This window comes from Ahaetulla prasina, chromosome 2 (assembly GCF_028640845.1).
Source record: "Ahaetulla prasina isolate Xishuangbanna chromosome 2, ASM2864084v1, whole genome shotgun sequence".
NCBI classification, from domain to species: domain Eukaryota; kingdom Metazoa; phylum Chordata; class Lepidosauria; order Squamata; family Colubridae; genus Ahaetulla; species Ahaetulla prasina.
The window spans coordinates 187,696,526-187,719,232 of record NC_080540.1 but is presented as its reverse complement, the minus strand read 5'-3'; the positions used below and the strand labels follow the sequence as shown (position 1 = coordinate 187,719,232).

At 38.7% G+C, this 22,707-nt stretch overlaps 1 protein-coding gene across 1 annotated transcript in view; it reads right to left on the bottom strand.

Moving 5' to 3' along the window:
• Positions 1 to 9,819: 9,819 nt before the first annotated feature.
• The window catches only part of LOC131190652 (alpha-2-macroglobulin-like protein 1), a 205,144-nt gene continuing 192,256 nt past the window's right edge, over positions 9,820 to 22,707 (bottom strand). The window contains exons 32-36 of the mRNA XM_058167999.1: positions 22,530 to 22,620; positions 16,587 to 16,655; positions 16,293 to 16,395; positions 14,827 to 14,868; positions 9,820 to 9,843 (exon numbers count right to left, since the gene is read on the bottom strand). Of these exons, the coding sequence (XP_058023982.1) occupies positions 9,836 to 9,843; positions 14,827 to 14,868; positions 16,293 to 16,395; positions 16,587 to 16,655; positions 22,530 to 22,620 (313 nt within the window). The 3' untranslated portion in view covers positions 9,820 to 9,835. The remainder of the gene's footprint in view (positions 9,844 to 14,826; positions 14,869 to 16,292; positions 16,396 to 16,586; positions 16,656 to 22,529; positions 22,621 to 22,707) is intronic.

Here is a 22,707-nt window from a genome sequence, read left to right as displayed (position 1 = left end):
TTCTTCCTTTTTGTTTATTTTGAAGAAAAACTCTCATTCTTTTTCAAAAAATTGTTGAAAGTCTTTCATTTACAATTGTTTGGTTCAACGTCCATCTATACTTTTTCTTTTGTCTTTTCCATTTTATAATAATCGGATTATGGTCCGCCCAAAGATTTGAATCTATATTTATTTCTTGTACATTGTCTATTAAATCTGTTGACATCCATATCATATCTATCCTAGACCATGACAAGTGTCTATTTGTATATTGTATATTGTTTTTCTTTCAAATTACTATTTCTCCATGCATCTTGTATGCTTATCACAGGCTTGAGGCGATGGATGTCTTCATCCACACCGTCATCTGTTGTCTCTCCAGAATCAGACTCCTCGTGATGCACTGAGAGAGGTTTTCTGGCGAAGCTCGACTGTTCAGCTTCTGGATGACAGCTATAGAGTTCTCCAACATCTCAACCACTTATGCTTCATCCAATGCCATTTGCAGGGTCAGGTCATGTCTGGCCAGGAGGCGGTTCTGCAGCCGGAGGTCTCGAACTCCACAGACAAATCTATCTAATTGGACATCATCAAGATCTCTAAATTCACAATAGAGGGTAGCTGCCATCAGGGCTGCCATAAATTGGTTTACTGTTTCTCCCTCAGCCTGATTCCTCTGGTGAAAAGTATGCCTGCGTGCAATGCGTGCTGGCCTGGGAGCATAATGATTTTGTAATTTGACTAGTAGTACATCCCAAACCACATCTGTTATTAATTGAGGTGCCACTAGAGCCCATGCCATCTCAAACACATCATTGCCACAAAAGCTAAGGAAATATGTCTTCTTTCTTTTGCTAGACAGTTCTCCAAAATTGTTAGTCAATAGGAAACATTCAAAACGGGATAAATATGAATCCCAAGTTTCAGTGGCTTGGTTGAATGCCACTAATGTGGTTAAAGCAGACATTTTTCTGATAGTCCTAATTGTTTACATCGATATGTCTCTGGAGACTGACTTCTTCTGACAACCTCTCGTCATCAATTTCCGAAGTTAACTCCAGTTAGTGACTGGTTCAGCTCTCGCAGTGACTAGCTCATTCCGTTGCCTCATTCACATCCCATCCTCGTCACCAGTTGTTCTATACTGAGAACAAGGGGGCAAGAACTGAGGCAAGATGGAAGCTAACAGGCTAACAGCATAACTCATCCAAGTAATGTCTTCAGTCAAAATGAAAATTTTGGGTAGGTAGAGTCAGAAAGTCACTGGAGTGAACCAATTCTTGCCATACAGACTGCATGGGTCTTCTCCCCAAAATGAAAAGCAACATGTAAATGAAGAAGTTACTTGGATGAGTAATAAAATGTCTCAATTTTAATAAACTTTATTCCAGTTGCTATGATTTAACCAGAGTTTTTTTTATTATTATTTCTTTTGTCACAAGAGTATACACAAACAATTTCATAGATAAAACAACATGTCTTAAAGAAAATATATAAGTAAAAAATATGCATCAACTATATTAATTTGATATAATGAAGGGAACAATAGGACAGGAACGGTAGGCACTATTGTGCTCTTATGCACGCCCCTTATAGTCCTCTTAGGAATGGAGTGAGGTCAATAGTAAACAGTTTTTGGTTGAAGATTTTGGGATTTTGAGTAGAGACTATGGAGTCAGGTAATGAGTTCCAAGCATTAACAACTCTGTTACAGAAGTCATATTTTCTGCAATCAAGTTTGAAGCGGCTGACATTTAGCTTGAATCTATTTTTTGCTCTTGTAATATTGCGATTGAAGCTGAAGTAGTCTTTTATAGGAAGGATATTGCAATAGATGATTTTGTGTGTTAAACACAGGTCATGTCGAAGTCGACGGAGTTGTAAGTTTTCTAATCCCAGGATTTCAAGTCTGTTGGTATAAGATATTTTGTTGTTTTCGGAGGAGTGAAGAACTCTTCTAGTGAAATATTTCTGGACTCGTTCTATTGTATTTATGTCAGAGATGTGGTATGGGTTCCAGACGGATGAGCTGTATTCAAGAATAGGTCTGGCAAATGTTTTGTATGCTCTGGTTAGTAGTGTAGAGTTTTTAGAAAAGAAGCTGCGTAAAATTAGGTTTACAACTCTTAGTTGTAAACTTTTTTGCTATGTAGTTGCAGTGGGCTTTGGCATTAAGGTCATTTGATATGAGAACTCCAAGATCTTTAACAGGGTGGGGGGCGTCAGTTAGGAATGTCCATTAAGTTTGTACTTGATGTTAGGGTTCTTTTTTCCTATATGTAAGACTGAGCATTTGCTGGTTGAGATTTGGAGTTGCCAAGTTTTAGACCAATCGGAAATTAAGTCGAGATCTTCTTGAAGGGTAGAAGTATTATTAGTGGTATTAAATAGTTTGACATCATCAGCAAAGAGAACACAATAACTTGAGATGAGGTCACAAGATCATTTATGTATAGTATGAAGAGTGTTGGTCCAAGAACACTACCTTGGGGAACGCCACTTTTGACAGGAACAGGATTTGATATAGTGTTGCCAATTTTGACCACTTGTTGTCTATTTGACAGGAAGGCATTTATCCAATTGTGAAGAGGTCCTGAAATGCCGTAGGATTTTAGTTTGAGGAGTTTATCATGTACTACTGAATCAAAAGCTTTGCAGAAGTCTATGTAGATTGCATCTATTTTTTTTCCTTGATCAAGGTTGGTAGTCCATATGTTTGTGCAGTGGAGAAGTTGTAGGTTACAAGACAATTTTTTTCTGAAACCAAATTGTTTATTAGAGAGAAGGTTGTTTGTTTCGAGATGTAGTGTAATGGATTGGTTTATGATGGATTCCATTATTTTGCATGAGACACAACATAGAGAGATAATTTTCAACAAGGCTTGGATCTCCTTTTTTGAAGATAGGGATGACTGTGGCTAGAGACCAGAGTTTTGGAAGGGAACTAGTTTTGAAGGCTTTATTGAAGATTATGCTTAGGGATTCAGCTATATTAATTGAAAGTTTTTTTAAAAAGTATGCACATAGTCCATCTGGACCAATAGATAATGATGGTTTCAGGTTGCGAAGGGCTTTTTTAACATTATCTTCTGTGAAGTCTATATGTGATAGGTCATTGTTATCTTCTGTTGAGTCTATTTGAGTTAAGTCGTTGTTAACATTTTTGATGCGATTGAGGAATGTTGGATGTGAGCCATCACTGTTTACAAAGACTGAGCCGAAAAATGAGTTAAAAAGGTTTCCTTTAACTGTTTCGTCAGTACATTCTTTGCCGTTAGGTTCTTTTAGTTGTGGAATGGATCTTGTTTCTTTAAGTTTATTGTTCACAAAATTATAAAAAGCACGACTGGAATTGGTGCGTAGAAGGTCTTCTTGTTTAGTGTGGTAAGTGTTACATTCTGTTTTTATTTTGTTGCAAATATTTTTGTAGCAGTTTTTGAAGTTTGCTACATAACTCTTTTTGTTTTTTTTCCAGAGGGATTTTTTTTTGGATTGCAGCTTTTTTATTGATATGGGAAATTTGCTTTTCCTTTTGATTTTGGTGATGAATTGTGGAATGTATAGTTTGATGATTTTATTGATTTCGAGTAGGAATACTTTATAGTGGTCTTCTGCAGTGATACAGGTTGAAAATAGATTTTGTCAGTCAAGAAATGAGAGATCATTGTTTATAAGGTCATAGTTGGCTTTTTTAAAATTGTAGTTTGGAGTACTATTGTTGAGACGATTTATACGAGGATTTATGTTTAGATAAAAGTCTATCATGCAGTGGTCACTGTTGGAAAAGGGTTCTCTTACTTGTAGTCCATAAATTGAGTTTGAGTTATTACAAAAGATGAGGTCAAGGCAGTTCATGAGTCTAGTATTGTTAGTTACTAGTTGTTCAAGGCCAAGGTTTGTAACTGCATTGTATAGTGTAGTATGGATTGGTTCAGTTGTACATTCATTTGTTATCCAGTTTATAGAAGGTAGATTTAGGTCTCCCAGAAAGATGAGAGGATATGGGCAAGAGGTAGCCCATGTTAGTAGTGAGGTTAACATATTTGCATGAGCGATGTCGTAGTCAGGGGCTCTGTAGCATAGTATGAATCTTAATGTGGTATTGGTGGATAGGTCACATACAATATTTCAGGTAGAGAGAGTTTATGTGCAACTTGAATATTTTTTAAGTTCAGTGATTTTTTGTAAAAAATAGCTACTCCACCACCTCTGCGGTGATCACGATCTGATCGAAGGACTTGGTATTCTTTGTTTGAAATAATGGAGTCAGTGAAGGATGAGTTTAGCCATGTTTCACAAACAAATATGATATCAAATGTACCATTGTTTAATAAGAGGATAAATTCAGGTAATTTGTTTACAATACTTCTTGCATTTAATAATTTACATTTGAGACCTGTAGAATTAAGTGTAGGAGAGGTAAGGGGCATGCATACCTAGTTTTGATTGGTTTTTGTAACAGGTGGTAGATGGTAGGTTGATTGAGTGGTGAGTGGTTGATCGTTGGATGATTGGAGTTTATCCAATTTATGATTGATTAGAAGGGGAAGAAATGGAGGTAGTGACAGATTTTATTTTCCTGGGCTCCAAGATCACCGCAGATGGGGACTGCAGCCAAGAAATTAAAAGTCGCTTGCTCTTGGGGAGGAAAGCTATGGCAAATCTAGACAGCGTACTAAAAAGCAGAGATATCATCTTGCCAACAAAAGTGTGTCTAGTCAAGATTATGATTTTCCTAGTTGCAACGTATGGCTGTGAAAGTTGGACCATAAGAAAGGCTGAGCGCTAAAGAATTGAGGCCTTTGAACTCTGGTGCTGGAGAAGACTCCTGCGAGTCCCTTTTCTAATTCAAAATTAGAAAATAAAATGGATGAATTTCAAAGTAAAATGGAAAAAACAGATGATGAAATAGTTTTGATACAATATAAAAATATGGAATTTGCTCTAAGAATCCGTGGTTTGAAAGAAAATAAAGAAGAGAATTTAAGGGAAATTTTTTCTGAAGTATTTGCTGAGATATTAGCAGCTCGTCCAGCAGATGTGGCTTATCAAATTGATAAAATATATCGTATGAATTCTTGGATAGCAAGGCAAAAAATGTTGCCAAGGGATGTTGTTATTTATTTTACAAATAGAACAGTGAGAAATCAGATTCTCCAAGCCTCATATAAGGGGGAGAAGATTCAGGTTGCTGGTCAAGATATTTTAATATTAAAGGAAATTCCACCAAAAATGTTAAGGGCTAGGAAGGAATTTGCCTTCCTGGTGAATGAACTTAAAAAACGTCAGATTGAATATAGATGGGATATTCCAACTGGTATAATAGTATATTATGCAGGGAAAGTATATCATCTCAATACAGTTGGAAAAGCAAGAGAATTTTATGTTGAGGCATTAAAAGTTGGAAGTCTTCCCCCATTGGAAGCTAGAAGAAGGGAGGCTGAAGTGAAGGAAAGAGAAGTGAAGCAGGTACAAGAACAGATTGTGATGGAAGAAGATTTATTACAAGTGTTGGAAATACCTACGACGGGTTCAGACTCAAAAGAACAAAGGCTGACAAGAGCTGCTGCTAAACGCAAGGAACAAGAGATGAAGGCACAACAACAACTGGCAACTACTACAACGGAAACAGTGGGAGGAGCAAGGCCTAAAGCAAAATGTGATCTGCGGCTAGTGTTCCAAAAGTTTCCTTTGGCCGATAATGGCAATTAAACTATTATCTTGGAATGTTAATGGTTTGAATTCACCGCAGAAGAGAAGGAAAGTATTTCATTATTTGAAACAATTTAAAAATGACATTACCTGTTTACAAGAAACACATATTAGATCTTTAGACCAGAAATATTTGATAAATTCAAAACTGGGAGTACATTTTGTTGCCTCCTCTTTGGGAAAAAAAAATGGTTTAGTTATATATATAAAGAAGGATATATCAGCAAAATTAATTGAGGTGGATAAGCAAGGAAGATACATTGCTATTGAACTTTTGTTGGAGGGAAAGAAGACATTATTAATAGGAGTTTATGCTCCAAATCAACAAGAAATTTTTTTCAAGTTTTTACATAAAAGAATAGTATTTTGGGATTATAAATCATATATATTAATGGGTGATTGGAATGGTGTGTTGGATACTCAGAAAGACAAAAAAAGTTTAAGGAAGATATCAAGCCGGGCGAAATTACCAAAGGCTTTTTTTGAAATGATGGAGGACTTGGAATTAAGAGATATTTGGAGAGAACATAATACAGAAGAGAGGGATTTTACCTTCTTTTCTGACAGGTATCAATCATTTTCGAGGATTGATTTTATTTTGATTACTAATGATTTGTATTCTAGAGTGAAGAAGACTAAGATTTGTTCAAGAACTCTATCTGATCATAGTCCGGTTTGGATTGAATTTGATCGGGAAAAGGAGGCTAGGAGATCATGGAGGTTGAATGAGAATTTGTTTAAATATGAACAAAATGTAAATGAATGTAAAAAGCAAATGAAAGAATTTTTTATTATGAATATGAAAAAAGAAACATCTATAGAGATGATTTGGGACGCTAGCAAGGCTTATATGAGAGGAAATCTTATACAAATGAATATTAAATACAAAAATAAATGGCAGAAAAAGAAAAAGGAATTGGAAGAGGAAATTAAAAAGAAAGAACAATTATTGATAAATAGCCCAGGAAATAGTAAAATAAAAGAATCAATAAATATATTAAGAGGTCAGTTTAATATGTTGATGGCAGATCAAGTAGCAATTAATTTACAATATGTAAAACATAATACGTTTAATAATGCCAATAAGCCAGGAAGATGGCTTGCCTATTTAATAAGGAAAAAACAGAAATCACGAACGATTGATAAAATAGAATATAGGGGTAAGGAAGTTTATCAAAAGAACTTGATTAAAAAAGCATTTTTAGAGTATTATAGTAAGTTATATACTAGGGATATGATTGATGATACAGAGATAGAAAGATATTTACAACAACAAAATATGTGAGCTTACAGAAAATCAAAGAGAAGAACTGAATCAATTAATTACTTCAGAGGAAATTTTGTTAGCAATTAAGCAACTTAAAATCGGTAAAGCACTAGGTACAAATGGTTTAACAGCTGTTTATTATAAAAATTTACAAAATGAGATGGTTGAACCACTTAAAGAGTTATTTAATAAAATTCAAATGGGAGGAGATGTTCCCCCTTCATGGAGGACAGCCTTTATTTCGTTAATACTGAAGGAAGATCGAGATGGTATTAAAGCAGAGAATTATAGGCCTATATCACTTTTAAATACTGATTACAAGATATTTACCAAGATACTTGCTAATAGATTAATGCCAGTGATGAATCAAATAATTCATAATGATCAGTCAGGATTTATTAAGGGTAGGCAGATGAGATATAATGTGAGGCAAATTGTAAATTTACTTGAATATTTGGAACAAAACAACCAAGTCTCAGCGGCATTCCTTTTTTTGGATGCTGAAAAAGCTTTTGATAGATTGGATTGGCAGTTTTTGTTTAAAGTAATAGAAAAAATGCAATTTGGGGATTATTTTATCTATGCAATTAAAGCAATATATCAGAAGCAAACAGCACAAATAATAGTAAATGGTGGGTTAACAGAAACTTTTAAAATTGGGAAAGGGACGAGACAGGGATGTCCCCTGTCCCCATTACTTTTTATTTTAACTTTAGAAATTCTTCTGAATAAAATATGTGGTTCCGATCAAATAAAGGGAATTAAAGTTAAACATCAAGATTACAGATTAAGAGCTCTTGCAGATGACTTGGTTGTTACTGTATCTCAACCAATATACTCAGCTACTGGTTTAAAAGATATAATTGGTCAGTATGGCAAAGTATCTGGATTTAAGGTGAATCAGCAAAAGACAAAGATGATAACTAAAAATATGAATATACAACAAAAAGAAGAGTTAGAAAGAACTACAGGTTTTGAAATTGTTTAAAAGGTTAAATATTTAGGAATATATATTACAGCTTCAAATGTTAAATTATATAAAAATAATTATGAGGTATTGTGGCAGAAGGTATGGAAAGAAATGGAGAGTTGGAAGAAGTTACAACTATCTTTGTTGGGAAGAATAGCAGCTATAAAAATGAATGTTTTGCCCAGGTTTTTATTTTTGTTTCAAATGATACCGGTGCTTAAGAATGATATTAAATTACAGGAATGGCAAAAGGGGGTTAATAACTTTGTATGGATGGGCAAAAAACCAAGAATAAAATTAAAAATAATGCAGGATACAAGGGAAAGGGGGGGTCTTAAAATGCCTAACTTAAAATTGTATTATGAAGCAGTTGTTTTATCATTAATTACTGATTGGATTAATTTAACTGAGGAAAGAGTTTTGAATATAGAAGGTTATGGTTTGTTATATGGGTGGCATGCCTATTTATTATATGATAAGAAAGTAGATAAAATATTTAAAATAATATAATTAGAAATGCATTATTGAGGGTTTGGAGGAAATATCAATATAATTAGATGGAAAGATTCCAATATGGGCAATCCGAGACACATGATAGAAAATATAAATATATATCAAAAGATGGAGGTAGTTACCTATAAAGAACTTCTTTGTATGGAAAAGGGGGAATTACAATTAAAATCCAGAGAAAAGATGGGGGAAGAAGGGAAAAATTATACATGGTTCCAATATGGACAATTACAAGCTAGATGGAAATTAGATCAAAAAATAGGTGTTAAGCAAACTGAGGATAATTTGTTAAAACAAATGAGAGATCAAGGCCAACAGCATATTAAGAGGTTGTATAATGTATTAGTAGAAATAGACTCAGAGACTGAATTGGTTAAGGATTGTATGATTAAGTGGGCACAAAATTTTCAGCAACCAATAATGTTGGAAACTTGGGAAAGAATTTGGATGAGGAATGTTAAATTTACACAAGCGCAAAATATGAGAGAAAATTTTTATAAGATGTTTTATAGATGGCATTTAGACCCCAAAAAGTTGTCCTGTATGTATCCTAATGTACAGGCTAAATGTTGGAGATGCGATTGTGAAGATGCCACTTATTACCATATATGGTGGACTTGTAAAAAAGTTAGAGCATTTTGGATTAAAGTATGGTGGATCATGCAGAATATTTTAAAAAAGAAGATTAAGTTTACTCCGCAGTTCTTTCTACTAGGAATAATTATGGATTGTACAGCTATAGAGACTAAATTGATTTTGAACTTAATAACAGCCGCAAGACTTTTGATTGCTCAATATTGGAAGAAAGAAGAATTACCTACAATTGAAGAATGGACACTCAAAGTATCAAATCTGGCAGAAATGGCAAAAATTTCTGCTTAGATGATTGGAGTTTTTGAATGGGTTGTTGAGGATTTGTGAGTTGATCGATGGGTGAATAGGTGTTTTGATTTATAGATGGATGGATGCCATCTATAAATAAAGTTCTCCAATCTTTCATGGTTGGTGGCCCGGGGGGGGGGGGGGCTGGGGCCTTTACACGCACATGCGCATGTCCGAACAGGGCTGCAAGCAAGCATGCATGATGCAAAGGGGCGGTGACGAAAGCACTTGTATGGGATTCCTGGCTATGGTAGAACCCGAGTAGGGGTCACAGCAACAATAGCATGCATGCGGGGCTTGCAGCTATGGTAGTGCCCGTGTGCAACTCGTGGTGATGGTAAGGCCCACGCAGTTGGGGACCACTGATTTAACCTTTCTAGATACTTTTGGCCTGGATGATTTAGTCTTCATTTACATCCCCATCAAAATGAAACAAGACAAGAACAATCATTTTCAGAAATTTTAATGTTTAGATTTCAGATATGAAAATAAAGATTTCAGTGGATGTCTTTTTTCTATTTTTCTGTAAAAAGAAACAGAAATTTAAGATTACATAATATTCCATGAGGTTTTTTTGGGTGGGGGGAGACAAGGACTATTTTCAGAAAAATGGTTCCTAGCGCTTACAAAATCAACACTTTCCTATTGCAAATCAGGAATTGAGAGTTTTATTCCTTTTTAGTGTTTCTATTCCTCCCATTTTTAATGTACATTTTGCTTTAGAGAAGAAAAAGGTTCCTATTCCATTTTATTCCTTTTTTCATTTATCATCAGAGTGAACCTGTTTTTTTGTTAAAAAGCAAATTGCTTTCCTCCATTTTTTTCCTATCCTGTATGTTTTAATATTTTAACTCACCATAATCAAGAAATTCTTGGGATTACCATCTCAACATTAAAATAATCACAGTATGAAGAATTTTATATGGGTTAAATAATAATTGGCTAAAATAACAAAACAATCAATTAATGGAATAAAAATAACTACCTTTCTTTTATGGACTCTTAAAATTACCATTGCTGAGATATTTTCTTTGCTGTCTTTTTAAATATTCCAGCATTAATTGCACTAACTATAATTTTCTTTCACTCACTTACTTTTTCTTGTAAGGCTGATCCACACAACCAGTGTGTGTTAGCATAAGTATCTATCTGTAACCAGTGCAGTGGGAAAACTTTCTGTCTTTCTAATTTGGGTGGGCTTGGTACACTGTTCAGACAGTGCTGCACAGACAGTGCTGTACTTCATTTCATTTTAGGCAAAGGCATCCATTCTAAATGTTTGGTGTACTGCAGCAAGTGTGACCCCTTTGGTCACTTGTTGCTGCCCTCATGGACTTTTCATCCAGAGGTGCTGATCTGGGGATTGGCTGAACTTTCTTATTTTAATAGATTCACTGATGGACCAGTGAAAGGCTATTTTTTTAACAGTGTGTATTTTTATTTAGTAAATCACATAAAGTAGACAGGAATGCCAGATTTCTGATTTGCCAGTGAAAGGCATAATAGTAAATAATAGTGGCATTTTCTATCTTTTTCTTTGCTGTTTGCTTTCGTGGCATGGATGGTGTGAGTAAAGAAGCAGGGAAATCTTTCAATCTTTGCACAGTCCAAAAAGAACTCCAGGCTATCACAATGGCCAGAATTCAAGTACAGGTAGAAACCCGGCAAGAAATTTCTTTATTTTCACCAGGTTTATGCCCTGGAGACAAACAGCTTGAAGCTGCAGCATGGAACCACCCTTCCCTTCCCTGAATCAGAATTATGTAACATGTTACGTACAGGTAGTCCTCAATGTATGACCGCAATTAAGCCCAACATTTCTGTTGCTAAGCGAGATGGTTGTTAAGTGAATTTCCTCCCCATTTTACAAACTTTTTTGCCACAGTTTTTAAGTGAATCACTGCTGTTGTTAAGTTAGTAACACAGTTGCTAATGAATCTGGCTTCCCCTTTGACTTTGTCAGATCACAAAAGGGGATCATATGACCTGGGACATTGCAACCATAATAAATATGAGTCAGTTGCCAAGTATCTAAATTTTGATGAAATTCATGGAAATGCTGTAAGGGCCATAAGTGTGAAAAATTGTCTTAAGTCCCTTTTTTCAATACTATTGTAAATTTGGTCACTAAATGAACTGTTATAAGTTGAGGACTACCTATAATTAAAAATATAATCTTTAAAAAGAAATAACAATACCAACTAAAGAACTGCAGGAAATGAATTCTGTAATATTTAAAACAATGCTTTTTTTAAAAAAGCAAATGTATTTTAATAGTTTGCAACTATAGTAAAGAATTATTGAGTCTGTCATCTGCACCTCTATAACTGTTTGGTTTGGCTCCGCAACCAAACAAGACAAATACAGACCTCAATGGATAATTAGAACTGCAGAAAAAACTATTGTTACCTTCCATTGAGGACCTGCATACTGCATGAGTCAAAAAGAGGGCTGTAAAAATATCTACAGGCCCCTCACATCCTGGACATAAATTGTGTCAACTTCTATCCCCAAAATGATGCTATAGGGCACTGCACACCAGAACAACTAGACATAAGGACAGTTTTTTCCCCCAAATGCCATCACTTTGCTAAACAACTAATTCCCACAACAATAACAATTATTTACTAAGACTGTATTACTATTGTAGAAAGTTAGCACCCACCCCTCTCCTAGAAGAATGAAATATTCTAGGAAATATTAAAAAGTTAGAATAGTATACCTACCTGGATGAGAAAAGGAGAAACATGCTAATGTTGCTAACAGCCACAGAAAGGCTGGGCCAGCTTATCAACAACACAAAAGACCTTCATCCTCAGGACATAATTGGATTAGCCCTTACCTATCAAACTACATGGCACCTGGGAAGATTATCCAGCAAGATTCAACCAGGCCTGGGATTCAAGAAAACCTACAAAGTTACCCTGCATGGCCCCATGGGAGTCTCACAACCAATCAGGATACCTGCCCGTACACAGCAACAGGAAGCTCCAAAGCTAGTGGAGGAGACAGTATTCCAGCTGAGCTATTCAAAATCTTAAAAGACGATGCAGTAAAAGTGCTACACTCAATTTGTCAGCAAATTTGGAAAACTCAGCAGTGGCCACAGGATTGGAAAAGGTCGTTTTACATTTCAATTCCAAAGTAAGGCAATGCCAAAGAATGTTCAAATTATTGCAACATTGCACTCATTTCACATGCTAGTTATGCTTAAAATCCTACAAGCTAGGCTCCAGCAGTATGCTGATCGAGAACTACCAGAAGTACAGGCAGGATTTCGAAGAGGCAGAGGAACTAGAGATCAAATTGCCAATATACGCTGGATCATGGAGAAAGCTAGGGAGTTCCAGAAAAACATCTATTTCTGCTTGATTGACTATGCTAAAGCCTTTGATTGTGTGGGTCACAACAAATTGTGGAAAGTTCTTAAAGAGATGGGTGTACCAGACCATCTTATTTGTCTCTTGAGAAACCTGTATGAGGGTCAAGGAGCAACAGTGAGAACTGGACACGGAACCACTGATTGGTTCAAAATTGGGAAAGGAGTCTGGCAAGGTTGTATACTATCGCCCTGCCTATTTAATTTATATGCAGAGCACATCATAACAAAGGCAGAGCTGGATGAATCACAAGTTGGAATTAAGATTGCCGGGAGAAATATCAACAACCTCAGATATGCAGATGATACCACTCTAATGGCAGAAAACGAAGAGGAACTAAAAAGCTTCTTTATGCGGATGAAGGAGGAGAGTGCAAAAGTTGACTTGAAACTCAACATTAAGAAAGCTAAGATCATGGCATCCGGCCCTCTCAATTCCTGGAAGATAGAAGGGGAAGAAATGGAGGTAGTGACAGATTTTATTTTCCTGGGCTCCAAGATCACCGCAGATGGGGACTGCAGCCAAGAAATTAAAAGTCGCTTGCTCTTGGGGAGGAAAGCTATGGCAAATCTAGACAGCATACTAAAAAGCAGAGATATTATCTTGCCAACAAAAGTGTGTCTAGTCAAGATTATGATTTTCCTAGTTGCAACGTATGGCTGTGAAAGTTGGACCATAAGAAAGGCTGAGCGCTAAAGAATTGAGGCCTTTGAACTCTGGTGCTGGAGAAGACTCCTGCGAGTCCCTTGGACTGCAAGGTGAACAAACAAGTCAGTCCTAGAGGAGATCAACCCTGACTGCTCTTTAGAAGGCCAGATCCTGAAGATGAAACTCAAATACTTTGGCTACCTAATGAGAAGGAAGGACTCACTGGAAAAGAGTCTAATGCTGGGAAAGATTGAGGGCAAAAGAAGAAGGGGACAACAGAGAATGATGTGGCTGGATGGAGTCACTGAAGCAGTAGGTGTGAGCTTAAATGGATTCCAGAGGATGGTAGAGGATAGAAAGGTCTGGAGGAACGTTGTCCATCGGGTTACGACGGGTTGGACACGACTTCGCAACTGACAACAACAGTAACCTATGACAATCACGAAGTGTTGCATCTTATGATTCTTGATGAATGTATTTTATTTTTCTTTATATACACTGAGAGTATATATACCAAAGACAAATTCCTTGTGTGTCCAATCACACTTGACCAATAAAGAATTCTATTCTATTCTATTCTATTCTATTCTATTCTATTCTATTCTATTCTATTCTATTCTATTCTATTCTATTCAGAAAAAGGGAGGAGGAAATTTACTGCTCCTCAACCTATTACTATATCTCATCTATAGGTACAGGCAAAACAGGATAAAGGCATCCCCAAAATTCTGAAAACCTGGGACTGCCTAGAGTCTAATTATGTCTGCTTGCAGCTTTTATCAGGAGAGCAATGATGCACAATCGGTTCTGCAACCCAACAAGAAAAACACAGACTTCAGAGGATAATTAGAACTGCAGAAAAAATAATTGCTACCAACCTGCCTTCCATTGAGGACCTGTATACTGCACGAATCAAGAAGAGGGCCGTGAAAATATTTGCAGATCCCTTGCATCCTGGACATAAACTGTTTCAACTCCTACCCTCAAAACGACGCTATAGAGCACTGCACACCAGAACAACTAGACACAAGAACAGTTTTTTCCCGAAGGCCATCACTCTACTAAACAAATAATTCCCTCAACACTGTCAGACTATTTACTGAATCTGCACTACTATTAATCGTGTCATAGTTCCCATCACCAATCTCTTTCCACTTATGACTGTATGACTATAACTTGTTGCTGGCAATCCTTATGATTTATATTGATATATTGATCATCAATTGTGTTGTAAATGTTGTACCTTGATGAACGTATCTTTTCTTTTATGTACACTGAGAGCATATGCACCAAGACAAATTCCTTGTGTGTCCAATCACACTTGGCCAATAAATTCTATTCTATTCTATCACATTTTGTCACTCTAAAAATAACTTTTCCACAACAGACTATGAATTGGATCATAATCTGGGAAAGAAGTCAATTACAAAATCAATAATAGACAAAAAATTGTAAAAGCATTACTACATCATCTTTACCTTCACTGCAAGGAGCATTATATTCAACAACAGTATTGTCATCTGAATAATAAAAAAAGGATAGAGGGTAAGGTCTTTATGTCATTTCTCAAACAAAAAAAAAGCACCCAAGGTTATTTACAAGAGAAGTAATGCAACCATAAATTTTAAAAAAATCGTATCATTTACAAGAACATCTTTTTTTCCTAAAAGCAGAACACATTCCCTCTCATATTACATGGTGCAAAAGTTTACTCAACTTGAGAGGGAGCTGCAGTTTTAATCAGCCAATCCCCAATACCAGTACTTGTTATAGCATAGTGGAGAGAATCAGGAACCTTCATTTAGATCAGGGGTGTCAAACTCAATTTCATCAGAGCTGTGGTTGACCTTGGGGGGCCGGGCAGATGTGGCCAACTGGATGGGTGTGGCTGACAGGGTGGGCATGGTCAGCTTGATGCCATTCCCCAAACTGCTGGCATGTTTCCTCTTCACACTGGGTAGACCGGGCCGAAGTCACGCTAGCCCGATGTTTCCTCTTTGCAATGGGTAGACCAGGCCAAAGCCACACTGGCCCGATGTAGACTGGGCTGAGGTGATGTGGGTAGACCAGACCAAAGCAACATGGGTAGACTGGGCCGAAGTGAAGTGGGTAGACCGGGCCAAAGAGACACGGGCCGGCCCCTTACATTTTCCAAGATAGCCCCGCAGGCTGGATCCAACCATATCACGGCTGAATCTGGCCTGGGGAGCCTTGTGTTTGAAACCCGACTCAGATTATCATTGTGGAAACAACTGTTATTTTTTCCTTTTGAAAAGTAATGATTAAGCAGATTTCTGTATACAACCATAGTAACATGGCATGATCTAATAGGGAATTTAGGAATATTAGAACAAATATATCATGCAGTATCATCATCATCTTTGTATTCATAGAATATGTGAGTATCCACATCACTTCATGTATTGGTAGAAAAACCATCACAGGTATAATTAAAAATATGGACTTGGATGGGATCTGCTTACTGATGCGAGGCACACACATTTTTCAATACTAGTGGTTGACCTATATTTTCAACTGAACAACAATCTAATCATGCTCCCTTGCCCATTCTCTAGCTTTATCTCATATTAAATAGAGCAACTGAAGAATGTTCTTCCACCAACTAATGATTTTTACTGAAAGGGGCAGCAAAGAATCCCTGTCTTTTGTATGTCAGGTACATTATAAATAAGAACAACATCTGTGGCAGGATAGAACTCACCAGTATGAACAGCAATTTTTCTGCCAATATAGTTTTTAACCAATTCAATGCCTGGTGAATAGCACTAATTCAGACCAGAATTAAGGATGCCAGCTACCAATCTTGGTGCTCAGTCCAGTGTTGGATGGAAACAAGATTGAAATGTGTAGAAAGAATGGTGAAGAACCACAGTTCTTTGGACAAAAAAAGAGGTGAATGGGGAGCAACTAGGGATATGCTTACCTGGATGGTAATAATCATAAACTTTAATTATTGCAGGCTTAAGATCTGTTATTTTATGTTCTTGTACCACATGCAAATTGTACTTTTGAACTGTATTATCCAGCTGAAGAAAAAGAAAAGTAGAAAAAAGTTTTGTTCTGAAGTCAAGTCTCGTGTCCACAGAAAGTGGTCTTAATATTAATTCCACATTTTCAACTTCCCAGAAGATGAATTGTCATCTGGAATGAATTTCCACATCATCTTTACCCCCTTTAAACCCAGCTTCATATCAAATTGACAATTAAGAGGTCTTACCTGATCCAGATACATAGTGATTTTGTCTAGATCAAGTTCAACTTTCTTTACATGGCCTTTGCCTTCCAGCTATTAGAATATAGAACAGTAAAGAATAATCAGGGAATAGTATGACTGATCATATGAGCCATGAATTAATGCGCTACATGTAGACCTATGCAAAATATGAAATGAAATTATATGTGACATGTAGGTTACAGGATGTTTATATTAATGAGGAAGGCCAGTCCACAGCCTGTAGATTGCATTCCACTCCAACTCCTCATAGGTCCTACCTCTCTTTCTAGTTAGCTAGACTTGAATCTTGTTTGTCACCGGTTGGGCTGCCTTTTTAAAAATGCTGGAATGTCAAGAATAGATTTTCACAGGCTTGTGAGATGTTATGAGTAGTAATTGCCATTGGAAGCTTTTTAGAGTTTTTGATACTGTTTTTGGTTTAAACACTATAGCCACAATACATGCAATTTGCAACTTTGAAAATTGGGTGGGCAGTCATATAAATCTGATTAATAAATAAATAAAATAAATTAACTTCTGACCTAATAAGCATCTCTGCATCCCACAGCATTTTAAACAGTTACAAATTCTAATAGGTGGTCCTTGTAATGACTATAGTCATGTGATCATGTTTTGCAATGTTTCTGCTGACTTCCCACAAGCAAAGTCAATAGGGAAGCCAGCAGCAGGAAGTCAGAAATCACAATAAGTGGTGGGATTCATCTGGTTCTCATCAAATTTTTCTGCAGTTTAGCAAACCGGCTGAATAGTCTTCCTCCCCCCCCCATCTGCCACCCCCAAATTGCATTGATAAAGGGGGGCAGGTGGCTAAGTGAGGGGCAGGAAGCCCTGCCATGCCTGGTAATGGGGGGAAAAGAGACGGCAAGAGGAGCCTTATCTCTCTCCACACGCCCCAATAAAAGGCAGCAGCAGTCTCTCCCTTCCTTGCCCTTCGGGCATTGGAAGCCAAGTGTCAACCCAGTCACCCATCCATCCCCCCTCTCTCTGTGTGTCTCTGGGCTCAGCCGGTGCACAGTCCACCATGCAGGCCAGGAGCCACCCCCCCATCTTCCACAGGTTTGAGAGCTGCGAGGACAACCCCATGGGCCTCTCTCTCTCTCTCCTCCTTCCACTCTGGGGGAGTGAAGGCACCACTTTGGTAAGGAGTGAATCACTCTCTTACTCCAGCCCTTGTTTGTCTCCCTCTCCCCCCACTTGCACACACACAGCCCCAGCGACAGAGCCTGGGCATGAGAGGAGTGCCCCAAAAGAGGCAGAGCAGATGGGTACATCAAACCTGCGGCATCGGGGGAGCCCAGCAAAGCCCATAGATGCTGCCCCAAAAGCAGCCCCAAAGAGAGAGGAGAAAGAGTCGGATGCTCCTAGCCTCAGAGGTGGAATCAGTGGGGTCTGGATTAGGGGGAGGAAGCAGTTTCCTTGAATTTGAATGAATTTCCTTGAATACCACATGCCTCCCACCGACCCGTACGCTCTCACAGAGAGGGACTTCTCAGGGTGCCGTCCGCCAAACAATGTCGGCTGGCGGCCCCCAGGGGAAGGGCCTTCTCTGTGGGGGCTCCCACACTCTGGAACGAGCTTCCCCCAGGTTTACGCCAAATACCTGACCTTCGGACTTTCCGCCGCGAACTGAAGACACATCTTTTCATTCGCGCGGGGCTGGCTTAAATTGAATTTTAAATGTTTAAATTTATATTAATTTTAAATGGGGTTTTAGCGTTTGGTAAATTTTTAAATTTTCAGGCCAATTTGAATAAGTTTTTTAAATTCCGTTTTAATTGTATTTTGTATTGTTCATCTTATTCTGCCTGTACACCGCCCTGAGTCCTTCGGGAGAAGGGCGGTATAAAAATCAAATAAATAAATAAATAAATAAATTTAGAAATTGGGAGTAGCCAGGAATGGGGAAGGACCAATGAGAATTCTCCCTTCTGCTGCATCATCAGGCCCCAAGCAGAGTCTCCCTTGACTTCACCCACTGGAGGAGATAGCTCTGGAGGAGATAGTTCGGTGAAGAGAGAGAAGCGGAGAAAGTGGGAAGGTGGCAGGGAAATGGGGAAAAATGCACTGAACCACTTTAAGGTAGCTTAAGTAAGTTTTTACATCTACTGCAAACATCTCAGCCTCACACAAATTTAGTGGTTCTGTTTGTTGGTGCAATTTCCTTCCTGGCTGCCATGTGTGCCCCAGCCCCTCCTCTGTTGCTATGATGAGGCCAGCCAAATTTGGTTGGAAAGGAAGTGCTGTGGGGGGGGGGGGGAAGAATGTGAAGGGAAGGGAGCAGTGGTGAGATTCAAATAATTTAACAACCAATTCTCTGACCTTTCCCTCTTTCTTCTCCCTGCTCCTCCTCCTTCCCTCGTGCCAGCCACTCCATTTCCATTTCTCCATTGCAGTGCAGTGGCCCTGCTGTGAAGCTTGCCCCTCCCACCTCTGCCAAGATGCCCTTGCTTCCTGCAACTGTTTCCTTGCTAACCTGATTTCCAGCTCCGTCATGTTTCTCACCATTGTTTGCAGGGATTCCAACTTCCATAAGTGAGATCTATTTTTCCCATGAAAAATTGTTTGATTGAACTTTTTTTTTAGTCCCATAAACTTTTGTTCAGAAAACAAAAGGTTGTTAAATGATTTGTATCCCACCATTGGGCAGCATCCATCGGCTCTGCTGAGCTCCCCCAATGCCTCAGGTTTGATGTGCCCACTTGCTCTGCCTCTTTTGGGGCACCCCTCCCATGCCTGGGCTCTGAGAAAAGGGAGAGACAAAAAAGAAAAAAAGAAAGAAAAGGGGGAGGCAAGAAAAAAAGAAGAGAGAAGCGGAGAAAGTGGGAAGGTGGCAGGAAATGGGGAAAAATGCACTGAACCACTTTAAGGTAGCTTAAGTAAGTTTTTACATCTACTGCAAACATCTCAGCCTCACACAAATTTAGTGGTTCTGTTTGTTGGTGCAATTTCCTTCCTGGCTGCCATGTGTGCCCCAGCCCCTCCTCTGTTGCTATGATGAGGCCAGCCAAATTTGGTTGGAAAGGAAGTGCTGTGGGGGGGGGGGGGGAGGATGTGGAGGGAAGGGGGCAGGGGTGGGGTTCAAATAATTTAACAACCAATTCTCTGACCTTTCCCTCTTTCTTCTCCCTGCTCCTCCTCCTTCCCTCGTGCCAGCCACTCCATTTCCATTTCTCCATTGCAGTGCAGTGGCCCTGCTGTGAAGCTTGCCCCTCCCACCTCTGCCAAGATGCCCTTGCTTCCTGCAACTGTTTCCTTGCTAACCTGATTTCCAGCTCCGTCATGTTTCTCACCATTGTTTGCAGGGATTCCAACTTCCATAAGTGAGATCTATTTTTCCCATGAAAAATTGTTTGATTGAACTTTTTTTTTAGTCCCATAAACTTTTGTTCAGAAAACAAAAGGTTGTTAAATGATTTGTATCCCACCATTGGGCAGCATCCATCGGCTCTGCTGAGCTCCCCCAATGCCTCAGGTTTGATGTGCCCACTTGCTCTGCCTCTTTTGGGGCACCCCTCCCATGCCTGGGCTCTGAGAAAAGGGAGAGACAAAAAAGAAAAAAAGAAAGAAAAGGGGGAGGCAAGAAAAAAAGAAGAGAGAAAGAGAGAGAGAGAGAGAGAAAGAAAGAAGAGAGAGAAGAGAGAGACAAGGGGAAGACAAGAAAGAAAAAAGAAAGAAAGAAAAGAGAGGCAAGAAAGGAAGAAAGAAAGAAGAAAGAAAGGAGGGAAGGGAAAGTGAAAGTGAAAGAAAGAGGGAGGGAGGGAGTGGAAAGTGAATGAGATATAGATGGATAGTTGGATAGAGGAGAGGGAGGGAGGAACAGGTGGAAGGAAGGAAGGAAAGACGGAAGGAAGGAAGGAAGGAAGGAGGGAAGGAAAGAAAATGCTGGAAACTACAGTAATGTAGAAGAGAAGCAACCTAGAACTGAGGAGAAACTTCCTAACAGTGAGAACAATTAACCAGTGGAACAGCTTGCCCTTGAAGTTGTGATGCTCGATTCCTGGAGGTTTTTAAGAAAAGATTGGACAGCCACTTGTCTGGAATGCCGTAGTGTCTCCTACTTGAGCAGAAGATTGGACTAGAGCCCTAGGATCCTATGATTCTAAATGCTGGAGAGGAGACCCCATGTTTTCCACTTGCTTAGTTGGGGAAGGGGGCATAATTTATTTTCCAATCAATGCTTTAACCACCATTGATGGAAAGATGGCCGAAAAACAGTGCTATCATAGGTTCAGTTCAAGAAATAAGCAGTCGTCAAAATAAACCCAGATAACAAGCTCCATTGCAGTCTTGGTTGAAGGGAAGCAAGGAAAAGACATAGGATATCACTGCCTGTTAGAAAGGGAGGAATTAGAATCAGAATAGAGCTGGAAGGGATCACCAGGAGTCCCTCTACCATTCCAGACAAATGGCTGTCCAGTCTTTTCTTGAAAGCCTCCAATGATGGCGCACCCACAACTTCTGGAGGCAAGCTGTTCCAGTGCTTAATTCTCCTCACTGTTAGGAAGTTTCTCCTTATTCCAGGTTGCTTCTCTCCTTGTGTATTTTCCATCCATTGTTTCTTGTCCTGCACTCTGGTGCTTTGGAGATAAAGGTTGGCCTCCTCTTTTCTGTGACAGCCCCTCAAATACTGGGAGACTGCTACCATATCATCCCTGGTCCTTCTTTTCATTAAACTAGACATACCCAATTCCTGTAACCGTTCTTCCTATGTTTTAGCCAAAACATATGAAACCAAATGGAAACGCGGCTCCTTCAGTCATGTCACTCAGGTGAAAACTACCCTGTTTCCCCAAAAATAAGACCGGGTCTTTTGAAAAGACCCATTAGATCTTATTTTTGAGGGATGTCTTACTTTACAGCAGGCAGCAGAGATGGGGGGACTGCACATAAGGCAGCAGCCCAGGGCCAAAATGCTGGCAGAACACTAGAGGGGCGGGGAGAGTCCTGAAGTGAGCAGGAATCTTGCCTTCAGCAGCCATGCTGGCTGCCCCTTCCTGGCCAGAGCTGGAATGCTGCCGCATTTAAGTGCCGGAAGATGCCGCCTTCCCTCCGGTTGCCCTGGGCAACTTGCTTCCTCCAAGCATTTCTTTGCCTACCTGATTTCCAGCTCGGTCACATTTCTCTGTTGCATTTGTCGCTATTGTGTGCAGGGGAACAAAAGTCTGTGGGACTAAAAAAAAAAAATCAATCATTCAATTCCTACTTCACAAGATCTTTTTTTTTGTGAGAAGTTGGAATTGATTGAACTTTTTTTTTTTAGTCCCACAAACTTTTGTTTCCTTGCACACAATGGTGAGAAACATGATGGAGAAATGCGACAGAGCTGGAAATCAGGTTAGCAAGGAAATGCTTGAGAGAAGTGAGGGCATCTGGGCAGTGGTGGGTGGGGCAAGCTCGGCTGCTGCACTGCTATGGAGAAATGGAAATGGAGCCACCAGCCCAAGGGAAGGAGGAGGAGCAGGGAGGAGAAAGAGGGAAAGGTCAGAGAACCAGTTGTTAAATTATTTGAATCCCACCACTGGTCACAATCACATGAGATTCTCACTCAATGACCTGCATGAACCGTTTTTAATGATGGCAACTATAGCTGCTGGAATTGCTGTTGATTAGCAATGTGGTTACATTGTTTTTTGACTTATGATCACATTGCTTAACAATGGAGTTTCTGGTCCCAATTAATGTTGTTAAACTAGGGCTATCTGTAGTACCATTAGTTCCTCCTTAGAAGTGGTGATAGTGTCTTGTAATTGTTCTCATATTATCAGGGCAAGCCAACAAGATTCTGAAAACTGGCAATAACAGTAGTTTGCTGAATTTCATAGTAACAAGCATGTATAATTCATAAGGGTAATTTTTACTGAAAATGCTAGAAATATTTCTTAATATATCAGGAACAGCAGAAGATGAAAGTTAAGGTTTTCTTACCTTCTTCACAGATTTCTTCAGAGGAATGAATCCTGATACCATATTCACTTCTATTAGGGCCATATTACTTGCTTCCCGTTGACCTATGTAGCTACACAAAGAAACAAGAGAATTCTCAATCAAAACAGAAATGAAAATTCTGGAAAAGATAATGCAGATGAGAAAAGAAGATGACCGT